The sequence below is a fragment of the Dermacentor variabilis genome, chromosome 7 (assembly GCF_050947875.1).
Source record: "Dermacentor variabilis isolate Ectoservices chromosome 7, ASM5094787v1, whole genome shotgun sequence".
Taxonomy (NCBI): Eukaryota; Metazoa; Arthropoda; class Arachnida; order Ixodida; family Ixodidae; genus Dermacentor; species Dermacentor variabilis.
The window spans coordinates 99,074,473-99,090,278 of record NC_134574.1 but is presented as its reverse complement, the minus strand read 5'-3'; the positions used below and the strand labels follow the sequence as shown (position 1 = coordinate 99,090,278).

At 49.5% G+C, this 15,806-nt stretch overlaps 1 protein-coding gene across 1 annotated transcript; it reads left to right on the top strand.

Annotated features, from left to right (window-relative positions):
• Positions 1-6,786: 6,786 nt before the first annotated feature.
• LOC142587669 (isocitrate dehydrogenase [NADP] cytoplasmic-like) lies at positions 6,787-13,296 on the top strand. Its single transcript, XM_075698831.1, has 4 exons — positions 6,787-6,992; positions 8,200-8,504; positions 9,134-9,475; positions 11,960-13,296. The coding sequence occupies exons 1-4, from the start codon at positions 6,876-6,878 to the stop codon at positions 12,444-12,446; spliced, it is 1,251 nt and encodes a 416-aa protein (XP_075554946.1). The 5' UTR covers positions 6,787-6,875; the 3' UTR covers positions 12,447-13,296.
• The last annotated feature ends 2,510 nt before the right edge of the window (positions 13,297-15,806 follow it).

Genomic DNA, 15,806 nt, shown 5'->3' with positions numbered 1-15,806 from the left:
TAGCCTCCTCCTCCTTTTCCACTTTCCTCCTCGCGCCTTCTTTTTTTTGTCGCCCGCTGCATTCCGCGATGAAAGCGAAACTTTCATCGTTCGCTGTGCTCCTTCGCTCGGTTACGAGGTACAACACCGAGGCACGCAGACGCTCAACGCAGAAACGGGTGCCCCAGTGCTGCGATCTAAAATACAGTGGAAAGGCATATTCATTTGTTGATAGCAGATAATATAAGCTGGTAATGAGATAGCATTGCGACGTTTATCCAACGGCGCCTCGGTCTCGTTCGCGTATTTGCGTGGACGTCCACAGGAGCTGGGGGCAGCTAGAGTCACTGGAAAAAATTTCAGGGTACCGCATTCGTTTTCCCCACGCCGCCGACGCGTTCATTGGCCCAACCGTACCACGCGACTTTGGGGTGCCATATACCTTCCAAGCGCCGGGCGGGCCTGCTGAGTTAGAGCGCAGGCAGCGCAGGTTCCCTACGTTTTTTGTGTTCCGATTGTCGCGCTCGTATTTGACTGCAAGGAAATCATGCCTGGCTGCTGCGCCTTTGGATGCAGCAACCAAACTGAGTCTGGAAAGACTTTTATCTAGATTCCGGCCGGGAAAAATGACCGAGAGCTTCGTTCTGTGTGGTTACACAGAATCGGCCGGGAGAACTTCAAGCCTACAAAAAACACCCGCGTCTGCGAGGTATAAGTACACCTTGCTTGTGCTTTTCGGCACTGTTTTAGAAGATATTTAAGCGAAGTGCACGTGGTGTTAGCGATGCTACGAAAATAGGAGTTCATTGCAGGGATCGTTCGCGTCTTGCACGCTTGACGCGGGTACACGTGTACGCGTTTGTTGCTCAACACACGCGGTTATTCCGTGCTCGTGGCACGCGAAGGTACACTTGTCGCAAGAGAATTCAGCGGCCTCACGTGCACCAGGTACTCGCATGATTTCTCCGCGCACGTGAGCGCGCTCTCACCTCGAGTCACTCGACCCATTCGGCACTTGTCTTTCGCAGATCTTGACGATCGCAGTCAATAAAAACATGGCCAATACGAAGCCCATGATACTTCCTTTTTTACACTTATCCTTTGTTAATTTATACATACGCATTTCGAGCTTGAATCCAATGGCCAGGGGATATTCGCAACACATGCTTCAAATTTTGAGCTTGTAAGCCGAGCACATGCTATGAACTGAAGTCAGCATACATATTAGGTTTTGTGTTGAAATACCACGGGGCATATCCAAATCATGTTGTGCTTGATGCATAACAAGAAATACAAAACAACAGAACACCCAGTAGCTTTAGTTTCACTCTGTCACTATGCATGTTACATAAACCGCTCTAAAAGCACAATAATATTGTACATCACCTATGTAACTTACAAAAAAAGTGCTGCGTCACCAGCGGGTGTTCCTGCTTTTTTTTTCACACAGGCAGCAAATCTTGGCAGTCTAAGAAAACAGTCATAAAGAAGTTGAGGAGGGTAACCGCTCATGGAACGCACTAGACAGCCGCGTTCATAAATCGCAATGTAGCAAACTCTCGCTCATTATCAGTGTACAGAAGTACATTACGTTGCTGTAATTACGCAAATGGCTCATATTGGCCTTCCACAAAATTTAGTGCGCAATATGGTCATCGAAGTTGGTTTTTACGCCTGCTGTGCACAGATCATCTTAGGATCACGGCCAAACACTGGTGCGCACACGGCAGTCGCAGTGTGTCGTGCGTATACGGCGGGCAAAGTCACCCGGCAGAATCGAGGACGCGCGGTATCCGTTTACAAACTAAATTAAACGTATCCGATTTAGCTTGTGAAATTATACAATGAACGTGCGTGCCTGTGACACTGTGAGGTGTTAGTTTCGTCCTGACTGGAAACATTCAATAGAAGCCGACGGCGGTCCACGATGTTCATACCCAAAAGCACAAGGTTGCCTCATTCCGGCTCGAAGGGACGAAATGTTTCCTTCGTATAGCCCGCTCCGCGTAAGGGGAAAAAAATGCGCGTGCATAAGCTCCCGATAGCAGCGCTAAGCTCCTGCCCACAATCGTAGCACGCTTCCAGCAGTAAACACAATCGGCGTGCAAAACAACCACCGGCTGCATTACTTCGCACAAAATAACATTTTAGTTTCGTTCTTAGCAACCATTATCTCCGGGCACAAAGTATTTGCACTTCAGCAAACACTCAGCCCGATGTGTCACCGAATATCAAGCTCTTCCAACACGGCGGCCTTCCCGCGACGCAGTCGGCTTGGAACGTATATGGCGGTGGTCGCTCAGTGTTGCCAGTCAAATCCCGACCTTTGCGGTACTCTGAAAATTTTTCCAGTGACTCTAGGGGCAGCTACTGACTGTGAAGTCGAATGTTCGTCAATCGGAGCGCATGACGGAACTCACCGAAATCACCGCACTGACTAGCAGTGCCGTGGCGCGCGGCACTGTACCGGGTGTTTCAGCGAACACTTCCGAAAATTCTTAGACGTTGCCTGGGGCAAATAGCCCAATTCTAGTTCATGAGGTGGTCTACTCGAAGCGGCGGACACTACTTGCACAAAGAATTGAAATGCATGATTGACTAACTAACAAAAAGACCGCTAATTAACCTTCTAGCACATGACCTTGTGGCCCTTATTGCGATTTAAAAATTCTAGCCTTGGAGTTCGCAAGGCGTATCCAATTGGAACGGATTCTCAGGACGACAACAGTTTCGAGATATAAATTGCCGAATTTTGCGGAGAAATGCATTGGCGTTCCAGTTACCAACAAACACGCGGGCATGCGCGAAGGCAGCATCATCCGTCTCATACAAGCCTTCGTCATTTCTCAGATAAGGTACACGGCAGCGTTTCACAACTGGACGGTTGCGGAAAAAAACAAGCTCAACGCGCTCATGCGTACAAATGTGCGTTGGGACTGGCGCCTGGAGTTAGCACCACCAAGCTCTTAGAACTAGGCCTACACAATACGCTCGAAGAACTCTGGAGGCGCAACAAGTGTCCCAACTTGAACGCCTATCCAAGACCCGCCCGGGCAGACACGTACTTGAAAATCTCGGCATCACATACCACTCGCAACACGGCGTCAAAGTAGACATTCCAAGACCCATATGCGAGCAACTATACGTACCCCCATTGCCTCGCAACATGCACCCCCAACACCACACGGGGAGGCGTAAAGCCAGGGCAAAACACATGAACAAAGTTATTCTAACGACAAGGAGGCGGTCTTCACCGACGCAGCCCGCTATCGAGACAGGAAGAATTTCGTGGCGGCAGTTACTAGCCACCGAGGCAACCACCTCACGAGCGTCACCGTGAACACGGCACATGCCGAAGTGGCAGAGGAAGCGGCCATAGCACTGGCCCTCACACAAACCAAAGCTACATACGTGATCTGCGACTCGCAAACGGCAATTCGAAATTTTGCAAATGGGCGCATCTCGCGAGAGGCGTATCAGATACTCCAGCGACATCCCATACACCAGGGAGAGGCCGACGTTGATAACCGAAGGCATTTGCTATGGATCCCGGCACGCACTGGAATGAGCACCCCCAACGAAGCGGCTCACGGCGTTGCTCGAGGCCTGACTCACCGAGCAGCATCGGAGGCAGAGCCCCCGCGGGGAACTGCAAACGTCTGGGCATGGGAGGATCGTATGACCAGTTTTCACGACATCACGGCACACTACCAATTACAAAGACGCATATACCCATTCCCTCACGCTAGGTTAGACAGGACGCAAGCAGTACACTTCAGACAATTACAAACAGACTCTTACAGAAACCCCAGACTCATGCACGCCATGTATCCAGACATGTACACTACAAACAGATGCACATCGTGTGGCGAGGTTGCCACACTAAATCACATGTTATGGGAGTGTCGGGACCTAACAAACAAGTCGGGCAGTGCTGGCCCCTCCGTCTCTTCCATCGCCAGCCTCCAGCCACGCTGGATGACCGCACTGCTCAGCTCTGACCTGACAGCACAACTCTGGGCCGTCCAGCGAGCCGAGGAAGCCGCTTCGAGACAAGGTCTCGGAACCGCGTCCGCGGCGGGTGCCCAGACCCACTAAAAAGACGCCGGACTCAAATCTTGTTGATTTGAAATAAGAGGTTACGCTCTCTCTCTCCAGTTACTTTTGTGCTTGAATGCATAAAACGACGCTTTGTAAGAGCCCTTTCGTCTCTCTCTCTCTCTCTCTTTTGTAGCAGATACTGAATCAGCGTAGCTTCCACGCGCGATGGTTTCGCATTTGGCCAAACGCGGAAGAGCAAAGCAATCGAAATAAAGTCAAATTTAACACACAGCTGTGTATTTGGTTGTGTTGCTGCTGCAATTTGTTTATGTTTTCTCTTTCCCCTCGGATTACGCTAATCCGGATGATAATGTGGGACTATTTCGGTGAGCGCTCTCAGTTGTGCGCGCTTTTCCTCTGTAGCGTTCCCTTCATTGCCACAGAAAGTAGTGCGGACTCACAATTGGCATGCAGGAAGCTACCTCAACGGACGAATATGCATTGCAGCCTATAGGTTTATACGAGATATAAAACCCCGAGCCAAATTTCACCTTTTATGGGTACCCAGTCATGAGAGAATCGGGGAGAAACGAAGATGCTGACAGAGTTCGCATATACTACACAGCGGGGGTGCTCACAGGACGCCTCTGACAACTTCATCCCAATTTACCAGAACTACTCTGCATTTTAAACTATCGCAGCGGGAATAAAACTCCCCCCCCCCCCCCCCCTGCATTTCCTCCCATAAGAATCTCAGTAAGGAAGAACAGGCTATATGGAGAAAGCTGAAACCCTATACTCATAACAACCTACACATTCTCCGTAAAATTTATGCAGAAAGATACACGGACACATACCCATGATGTGGGGGCGCGCCAAACCTGGACCACATTTCACGGGCATGCACGGCATATACACAAAAAACAAACACAGAAATTACGGAGCGCACACAATGGGAGGCGTCGCTGTCCAATTCACAGGACGAGGTCCAAGGGGCCATGGTCCGACACGCAAGACGACGTACAGAAGCCAGCTGGGGCCCTTGTCTAGGGGCTTCACCCGTTGCGCGTTTTATTTATCAGTAATGTTCTCGTTTTCTACTTCGGGAGTATGGTAGAGCGCTGTGCGGCCTCCAACTGGTTATTCGGCCATGTGCATATAATGATTAATCGTTTCGCAAATACCTGGTCGAGAAGAAGAAGAAGGAGGAGAAGGAGAAGGAGGAGGAGAAGGAGAAGAAGGAGGAGGAGAAGAAGAAGGAGAAAAAGGAAGAGGAGGAGGAGAAGAAGAAAAAGGAGAAGGAGAAAGGAAGAAGAAGAAGGAGGAGGAGGAGGAGAAGAAGAAAAAGGAGAAGGAGAAAGGAAGAAGAAGAAGGAGGAGGAGAAGACGAAGAAGAAGTAGTAGTAGAAGAAGAAGAAGAAGAAGAAGAAGAAGAAGAAGAAGGAAGAGGAGGAGGAGGAGAAGAAGGAGAAGGAGATAACACTGCCCAACTTTTAAAAGAAACCTTTAACGCAGCATTGAAAAGATAGCGAAAGGTGAGGAACAAGGTGCCGAGTTTTCTCGCGTTTTTACGGGGCTGCCACCCGTAAAAGCGCACAAATGGGTCTGCGTTTACGCACGTTATTTTTTGGGGGGGACGAAAGCGGAGGGTATATGCGACATTCTAAAATTTTTGCCCCATAAAATAAGAGTTCACTGGAACATCCCCTTTCGACGCTATGAAATTACGAGTTGTGCGTCCTTTTTAGTGTTATTCTCGTCTTAGTTTTTTTGCCCCTGACTTTTACCCTGACTGCGGAAGAAGAAATTTAAAGAAATATTAAAAATGCCAAGTACGTCCGCAGGGGACCATTTTCTCGAATATTTACTGTCCACCTTTGCAATAGAAGAGTGGTTTATCGCCGTTACAATTTACTGTGTATACAGCCGAGCCAAAAAGTCTAGAGACCAAGGACACGCAAAAAAAAAAGAAGAAAAGTTTCTTCTAGCATAGCAGCGCCACGTCAACTTCTACAAAAGCGTGGCGCTCGTCAAGCAGGCGCACGTGGTCCGTACACGTGTTTTCAGCCTTTATGCCTAGGTAGAGAAGAAAGGCAGAAATTTGGCGGCAACTATGGTCCGTAAGCTTTTGAACTGGACTGTACGTATACCCAACGCGTATACCTGTATATTTACCAATGCAGCTGGAGTCGGTCGTAGCGGCACGTGCTCTCCCACCCACCAACCGAAACACTGAGGACACTCTTTCAAAATTACTCGGAAGGATTAATGTTGCTAGCTTCTCGTGATATGATTAATGAAAATCGGGCCCCTCGGTTAACCCCCTTCTATTCTCGTTCAGAAGGAACGAGTTACTCAAACTAGCAGGTTCCACAAACTTCTACAGCGCCGAATCGGCCCGTATACGCGTACAACCGCCAGAGGCATTTCGGTGCGAAATTAAAAATGAAGGATACACGCACACACACAAAGAATAAACGAAAAAGAAAATAAAACAAAAGAAAAGAAACAGTGATGCGTGACACTGACTTTCTCCAATACCAATCGACCTGTTTTCTGCAAACAAAAAAAAAAGTGGTTTTATCGGCTTACTTTGCCAGATTAAACTGATTTTGCGTCGGACTCTTTATTAGGCTTTGCAATGCTCGTCCCACGAAGAAAAGAAAGTAGGGCTGTTCCGCGCCGCGTGCTTTTGGCGCACCACTGCCGCGTGCAGTGAAGAACGAGCTTTCTCTCTCTCTCTCTCTCTCTCTTTTGCAAAGCGCGCACCCGAGCGCTGCTTCGATCCTGCACCACCACCATCGCGGTTGCTGTCGTTCCTCCACGACCACCGGGAAAGAAGATCGCGAGACGTCATGGACAAGATCAAGTGCGGCCCCATTGTCGAAATGCTCGGCGACGACATGTCGAGGGTCATCTGGGAGCAGGTCCGCGACAAACTCATCGTGCCCTACGTCGACATCGACCTGAAGGTACGCGAGGGCACGCTCTGCAGCGAACAGCTGCCATTTTACGTGGCGCGTGCGCAATCAGAGCGGACGCCGCGTTCATCGAAGGAGAATGGAACAGCTTTCGGGCCACGTTCGGGAGACTGTACATTTACGAGCGCAAGAACGATTGTAAGAATAACGCAGGATCGTGCACAAACGAGGGTCGTGTCTTTTCACCGTTATGGAGAACTAGCTTCAGAACCAGGTTCCCAAAGCTTAGAGGAGCTCTGGAACGCCTCTCGCCGACTAAGCTATTTGCTGTGTGCCTTAGTCATGATTCTCTCTTCAAAGTTGCGCGACGTCCCGGCCAAATGCAGCACGTGAGGCCTGCGCCGGTCGCTCTGTACTCCGTTCCATACATAGAAGTCAACGCTGAGGAGGCTACGAAGACTTCCTGCAATGGCTTCGTTCGCACTTGGGTATATTTCGATGTTTTTTGACTGCAATTGTGCGCAACTGTTGTTTGTGTAAACTCAGTACTGAAAGAAACAGCTTCTAATCCTTAGAAACAAACACACTGTGTTGTATGGCTGTTAATGTGTTGTTTTAGATCGTTTTTATTTTTGCTGTTCTTCTCGGGTTTTTCCTTTGCAGCCCGTCGCGAGGGGCCTCATGTGCACGCTTGCGCGAGCGAGAGCTCTTGGCGCGCGGCGAACCATGCACGCAACGCGCGGAGTGATAACTTTTCTTGACCGAACTTCTTGCGTAGCCTTCACGACGTTGACTGCTATGCACGGAACGGGGTATACATACTATGCACGAACGTCATTCAAGGATACTCCGCGACTTCGGCTTTACGGCGGCGCCATGTTGGGGAACCTATAGGCCTATGCGCGCGCCTGTTGATAAGGTTCCTCAAGATGGCGGAATGCAGCGGAAGCAGACGACAGCAGCGGACGTGACGTCACGTGCATACTAAGTATAGGTGTCGTTGGCCTAGTCATCCAGCTCGTTTTTGACCTGTCGCGAATGGGCAATCGTGCTCTATCCGTTTTCATTTTTTTTCTCCATTAGTTGTCGCAGTACCACAGTGAGTTCATTGGACAGTCATTTCTTTTTGGTGCACGTAAATCCGTGTACAGTGAACGGCACTCTTCTGCGATTCGCGCGCGCAGCGTTTGTGTACAACGACGACCTCATCACGCGTGGTAATTCCGCGCCTTTCGCTCGTCGTCGATTCGGCTCGCAGGTGTACGACCTGTCCATCGGCAACCGGAACGAGACGGACAACATGGTGACGCTGCAGGCGCGCGACGCGCTGCGGCGCTACAACTGCGGCATCAAGTGCGCCACCATCACGGCCGAGCGCGACGTGCTCGAGATGTACCAGCTGAAGCGCATGTGGCAGTCGCCCAACTCCGTGATCCGCAACGCGCTCGGTGGCGCCCTCTTCCGCGAGCCCATCATCTGCACCAACGTGCCGCCGCTGATCAAGCAGTGGCGCAAGCCCATCGTCGTAGCCCGACACGCGTTCGGGGACCAACACCTCGGCAGGTTAATGAGTGTCCCGGTTCCTTTCTTTTTATTTTTTTGCGGTGGCGTAGCGATGGGGACTTCCGAGCTCTATCGCGTCCGTACTTCCCAATGCAACGTCTCGCTCTCGAGGACAGCACGAATGCAGTGCAACAGGCTGCCAAGGCCTTCGCGACGCGGCCAGAGCTAAGCGCGTGACGGAAGCCCCGGGTATGACGTCAGAGTTGGCTCAACCGCAAAAATGCGCCAGGCAGTTTGGCTGCGCTTATTAGTTCGATTAAGCAAACAATGTATCTCAGTGCGCGAACTTTAGCTTCTTGCAGCCTTATACGGTGTGGTGGCCACAATCAACATTCAAAGTAGTTATTACATGTAAAAAAAATGAACTGGGCTTCTGCGTCACGGTTTGGTACCGCGGTGTTCCCAACGCAAGCTTCAAAGATGGCGCGGGTCGAGTCTGTGGACGGTTGTCGTTGCCTATGCGCCTGTAGTCGCTTACGCGACCAGAAAAATGAGCTGATTGTTTGTCCCCATACGACTAGTTCGACCCCGCGACCTTGGCGGTCGTCGCTGCCGGGTCGGCCATCTTTGTTTTCGACGCAACTTGAGCTTTTCTTTCGAGTTTTGTTTATAAGGTATTTTGTACGCAGGGATTTCGTGGTTCCGGGCCCGGGATCGTTGGACGTGTGCTACAAGCCGGACATTGGCTCGCCGTACCGCATGCGAGTTTACGACTTCGACGACACGCAGGGCGTGGCCGCGGTGATGTGCAACACGGACAAGTCCATCACGGAGTTCGCCTACAGCTGCTTCCAGTTCGCGCTCAGGCGCAACTTGCCGCTCTACCTGAGCACCAAGGAGACGATCCTCAAGAAGTATGACGGCCGCTTCAAGGACATCTTCGAGCGCCTCTACGAAAAGAAGTACAAGCCGAGGTTCAAAAACGCTGGCATCTTCTTCCAGCACCGCCTCATGGATGACATGGTGGCCAGGTATCAAACATCATCTGTTCAGGGACTCTCAGTGAGCTAAACAGCTAACGACCAGTAATGGAGAACTTCAAGCAGCCAGAGGCGGGGTTAAATACGATTGAAAACGGCACCTGGTGCCTACAGGTTGTCATGTTCATAACGGCATGGCCTAGTATTTCGTCATTGGCTGTACTGTCACTGCGATAGGGCTGAACCAATATATTTGAAACTGCGTCATGACACGCATGCATGATACTAGGAAGATAAGTATTTGGGAAACGTGTAACATACTAGCTGAGCTATTGTATCCTGTACAATACTCCTCATGCGTTCATTAGGATACTTCGATACATTAGTTAGTTCCTCGTCATAACTCCAATGTATGGGGCCGTTTCTAGTTTATATTATTTGGCTAGCAATAGGCAACACCCCCTTCCCCCTTATTTTCTTTCCAAAAATCTCTATTAACACGTAAAAGTAACTTACGGCGTTCTAGTAAAATACGCCGTTGCATTTTCGCTGCACTCTATGGGAATAATGAGTAAAGAACCCCAAGTGGTCAAAACTTCCGGAGTCCACCACTACGGCGTGCCTCATAATCAGAAAGTAGTTTTGCCACGTAAAACCCTATAATTGAATTGACTAATGAGTAATAATTGCGTTTGGAGAGGATTTCTTGGAGAGGATTGAAGAAAGCTTGTAATAAAGTCAGACATTCTGTAAGAGGGTACGTGATATGCGCGATGCACAGGAAGCCAGCTACAGATATACTTCTGACTGCTAAGAATGAAATCAAATTATATAAGTTTTACAATTCAAATCTAATCACCAGCGTTACAGGCAACATCAGGATCCCTAATTCTGAGAACTCGGTGTTGTAGGAGAAAACTGACCGATGACAACTGCTCATCCATGGCGTCTGAAAATAGCCAAGAAACTATTCGTGTTGCAGAAAACGTTGCTACAGTTATTTGCATTTGCTGTTATTGTTTTAGGAAAAATGCATCGAATATAGCGCTTTTCGTCGCTCTTGCTTAAGCGGAAGTAGCACAGTGACCATAGTCATGTAAAATTATCCAGCTATAGGGAGATGAGGACGCATATACTGTCCACGGCCACTCCATCAAAGCGAATAACCTTGTGCGCTTTGATCGAGCAGCCGTGCTCTGTGCAGCCCACTGATTCCGCTTGAAATCAGACGAATTAAATGTTAAGCTTTCTTTGCCAACTACTCCATCGTTGCAGGTGTCGTTTATCGTGGTTATTGTTGGTTGCCTCTGCGAGTAGAAGCTGTCCCTTCTCTAGCCACAAAAACGGTTCGGGTCGGGTTGCGTAGCGACGCCGCGGGCGATTCCATCAAAGAGAGCGGAGAGTTCGGTCACGTGACGCAAGGCACGGTACTCGGCAACGCCACCAGATGGTGTCGCCTTCCGCGCCATAATAAAGCCCCTTAAACTTCGTAAAGTAGCGACAATCTCCTCCTCCGCCTTCACTGCTCCTCGTTTCTCCTCTCTTTCAAGCGCTCTCCTCGACCGTGGCGCCGCCTACACCACTGGAGCGTAGCAACGGCGCCAAGATGCGCTCCTCGCCACTCCGTAGACGCTTCTCGAGCGCAAATGGCGCTGAAGCACGGCGCGAGGGCCCACGTGATGCTATTAGGCCAATAATGACGCGGCGTCGGCCAGAGCGCGCGAGGAGGAGGCGGCATTCTTCGAAGCGTGCCGCTACCTTACGAAGGGGTTTTACGCCATAATACGCCATAAGGAACGACGGAACCTACCGACTGCGACGGTGGTATCGCCGAGGTTCGGCCCTCGAGGTTCGCTGCTGGGCTTCACGTTCTGGCTAGCATGGCGGAAGATACCGTATGGAAAATTGTGAACTGAAACCGCAATGCGTTTTACGACACAGATTCCGTATTTCCCAAAGCGGTTTTACATGCGAACTTTACTGAAAAAAATTATGCTCTGAGTGCTGGCAGACTTTATTTCGGCCTCAAGCACGTGCTCCCAGAGAAAATGTTAAAATGTCAACAAGTGAAAATTGTTCGTTGTTTATTATGTTCCGGCGTTTTAAAACATAAGCTGATTGATGGAGCAACAGAGACAAGAGCCCATTTACCATGTATATACAACAGCAGGCCCGCCAGAGGCCAAGTGGTCACCGATTCGCGCCCAGATTTCACGAATCGCACTTCGACTTCCTCTCCACCGGTCTTTTGCTCGGGCTTTCTCTTGAGCTTCTGTTGCCTCGCAGCAATATACTCCTCTAACAAATACCGGCGATCGCATTTCGTTGTAGTGCACCCCATTTCTCGTTATTTTGAAATACCAGTTTCACGCAGGATCCTATTTTCTCAAGAATATCGGGGTGGCCTGGCGCTTGCTCATGCGTTAGTTGGAAAGGAGAGCTTCCCGTCAGAATGATGATCAGTGAAGTGTAGAGTGCAAAGTTCTAATAAAAATCTTAATTAAAGTTTCTTTTCTTTTCTCCAACCCCTTGAAGGTCGTTGCGGATGGAAGGCGGCTTCGTGTGGGCCTGCAAGAACTACGACGGCGACATCCAGTCCGGGTTCGTGGCCCAGGGGTTCGGCTCGCTCGGCCTCATGACGAGCGTGCTCATCTGCCCCGACGGCAAGACGCTGATCGCGGACGTCGCCCACGGCACCGTGACGAAGCACTTCCGCCGCTACAAGGCCGGCTTCGAGACGTCCACCAACTCGATGGCCACCATCTTCACCTGGACGAAGGGGATACGGCACAGGGGCAAGCTGGACGGTGACGCCAAGCTGGTCGACTTCGCCAGGACCCTCGAGAAGGTGGTGGTCGACCTCGTCGAGTCGGGCTACATGACCAAGGACTTGGCCATGTGCGTCAGGGGGTTCGGGAACGTCCGCAGGGAGGACTACCTCAACACGTTCGAGTTTATCGACAAGGTGGCCGAGCTCATGACGCCGGCCTACAAGCAGGTGTTCATGGAACAGTCGGCTTAATTTCCTCGCTTTATTTTCTGCGCGTATTTTTCCAAGTAGTAGTGTTTTTTTCCAATTTATTTCAACATTTCCAGCTGCTTTTTAAATAATCGCCTGTGTTATTACGACGACAAACGATGCCGACTTTTACATTCCCGAAGATTTTTAAATATTTGTTGGCTTTAGACGTTGGCGCGTGTAGGCGACGCCGACTATTATGCTATCATATTTTTGTGCTCTACAAGGAACAAAGTCACACGAGTAATTTATATGGTAAAGAATGCGTTACTGTGTGAAAGTGTTTGCACTCGTGCTTGCAGTATCCAACGCAAGGAACCAGGGTTGATAAGCAGACAGGTATCTGCGTCTATCCAAGCTTTTTTTTTCTTTTATTGCCTAGCTATGAACTTGCACGGACGGCCGGTTCGCTGGAGCGACGTCGGCAAGTGCATTCTCGCCCTGCCCTTTACTCAAACTCTAGCATACACGACGCGTCAAAGACGCAAACCCTGCCAATTGTCTCGGAGGCTTGAGTTGCTTAAAGGTTACGGCGCCAAGGCAGCGTGGGGTGAACGGAGCGTCCACTTCAGGTGCGCCCACGCAGCGCAACCGAGTTTCGAGGTTCTCGCTGACTGTGGACGCCGCGCGTTGGCTGCGAGGCATTCGTACACAGCTCGGCTTGTCGCGTTTAGTTAACGCTGTGCGCCTTATTTAGGGACGGCCGGACTCGCCACTCATTGACGCGACGCAGGCAGAGGGAGGCGGCGGACAAACCAGTTGCGTTCCACGTTGGCGGCCTCACCCCTCCCTTTTGCAACAATGCTCCCCTCCCCTTCTACCGCAGCGCCCTCGGCGCATTCTAATGTGGAATAAACGTCGTTTCATTAATTTACTGCACGTTATGATCCTAAGCTCGAGAAAGTAAAAAAACAATGCAGATCCAACGCTCACAACTTTGTACAACGTTTCCGCGTAAGTTTATAGATTTGTTAGCGCTTGCCTATACGCACGCAGTATGCACGTGAAGTCGAATCCGCTGCTGTCGTCTGCTTCCGCTACCTTCCGCCATCTTGGGGTTCCTTATCAACCGGCGCGCGCATAGGCCTATAGGTTCTCCAACATGACGCTGCCGTAAACCGGAAGTCGCGGAGTATAGTTGAATGACGTACGTGCATACTATGTATAGGCGCTTACGATTTGGGCGTTTATACGTTATTTAGTGCGCATGTTTATGAGACGAGCTCGCTTTTTCGCAGAGTGCTCACTAATTAGGCGCTGCGCAGGCGTTTGTTTGACATCCTGGTACTGATGGAGCACACCTCTTTCTCGGCGAGGGGCTCATCCTGCTGCTTCGAAAGCTGGCTCGCTGCATAAGGTTTCATACAATAATTACTAGAGGGAAATCTGGCGCTAGTGTCTACGGGAGCTGCAATGAGAGTGGTTGTACCAGTATGGGAAGTACATGGATTTGCCTAAACTTCATCCGTTTGGCTTCAAACGGCTTTCTGCCTTTGTAAACTCGTCATTTTCAACAATGTACTGCGTAATAAATAAACATCATTAAGATTGTCCCGCTGCAGGATTCGAACACAGCAACTCTAGCACAGAAGCCTGATATTGAAACCATTAAGCCACAGACGCACGTATCGACATGCGAATGAAACGCCGTTATGAATTTATTGCGGGCATGCGAGTGCCTTGAGATGCTTGGCGCGTGGACAAGCTCAATCGTTGCAATTAATAGCAATTGTGCGTGTTCGCGACGTTTTCTTTACATTGAAGGGTACAGATTGCGCTGAAACTTTCGGCAATAAGATTTATATAGCGTAATATACAAAGCCACAAGGACGTCTGAATCCACAAGCACGAAGATCAGACAAATACTTCCCATCATTCCCATGGTGGTACGACTGCAGCGCCAGAGTTCCCTCTAGTAATTATTGTAGGAAACTCTACGGCTCGCGCTACCTCGTTTGCGCGAAATGATGCGTTTGTGATGTTTACATGGCTGTTCTGTGAGACGCCTCCTTTTCGAAAAAAAAAGAGAAGAAGCAATTGGCGAACTTCTTCATCCAATGGGCAACGCATCAATTGGGTTGTTAAGAAGAAGCTGTTAGGAGACGTAAAACTAGGATGTTTCCCGAAAATTGCACGTCGCTAGTTTAATTCTTGTATGACAAATAGAGAAATGCAGCGAAATACGAACAATGCCAACTGACGTCACAGCCGTGCCCATGGGAAAGCAGCGTGTATCAAACATCGCCAGCGGAAAGGCGAAAAATGTTCCTCGGGTTACTGGACCGAGCGGCGACTATAAAAGCACCCCTGTTTGACGTAATAGTTTTGCGCAAACCCGCAAGGTGGAGAGAAATAATTATTAAAGGAAAAAAATGGGACATTCACCCTATCGGAGCAATTGCTACAAAGGATTCCTACGGGTTCCTCGAACGAAAAGCCTCGCAGTTAAAGAAAGACTCGTCCTGGTGCGATTTGGTGGGTGTCTTACTTTCCCTTTATTAGGCACCCGTGTTCTTTATTTCTCCGTCACAGGAACACCTGCCACAGAATATGGCGCATTAATATCGACCCAATACGCTGCCCGGAACGGCGAGCTTTCTGTTCCACTGAGGCTGCTCACTGGAGCTGCTGTCTGAGTGCGCAGTTGCGTGGTATTTTTCCTTCTTAACTGAATTTACCGATTTGCCAGAAAAAAAGTTAACGCGCGATGTGTACCTTGCTAGAAACACGTAATTAGGCGAGCGATTCCATTCTCTAAACCATGCTAAAGGACACATAATTAGAAGAACAGTTAAAAAGTGATGTAATTACAACTTATTTAATAGCTGAACGTCAGGGATTAAAGATTTAACGGCGGTTTCTCATCAAGACACCAAACAATAAGGGCCCTTTCTTATTCATGTGATAATATCAGTTTTTCTTTTTACCTTGCTCCAAGATAGAAGGGACATCCTCTATGATAGACGCAGATATCTGTGTGTTTTACTAATATTTCTTGTAGCATCGAAAATAGTTCTGTAGGTAAAAACCCATAGGCGGACCATTGCGCCTTTGGACAACTAATAAACACGAGCGTAGTGGTGGCACTTTAGTGTCGAATATATATATATATATATATATATATATATATATATATATAGAGAGAGAGAGAGAGAGAGAGAGAGATAACTTTATTCGTCAGTGTGGGGAGCTGATTGATGGGCTCGTCAGGAAGGCCAGATGGCCGCCAGGCGTTGCGTGACGGTGACCTCTTCGGCTCGCTCCACGGCTCGGAGTTGCACGTCCGGGCTGGAGCTAAGCAGCACTTCCTCCCAAGGTGAAGGTGAGGGAAGGGCCAGCAAATCGTGGGGAGGGGGTTCCTCC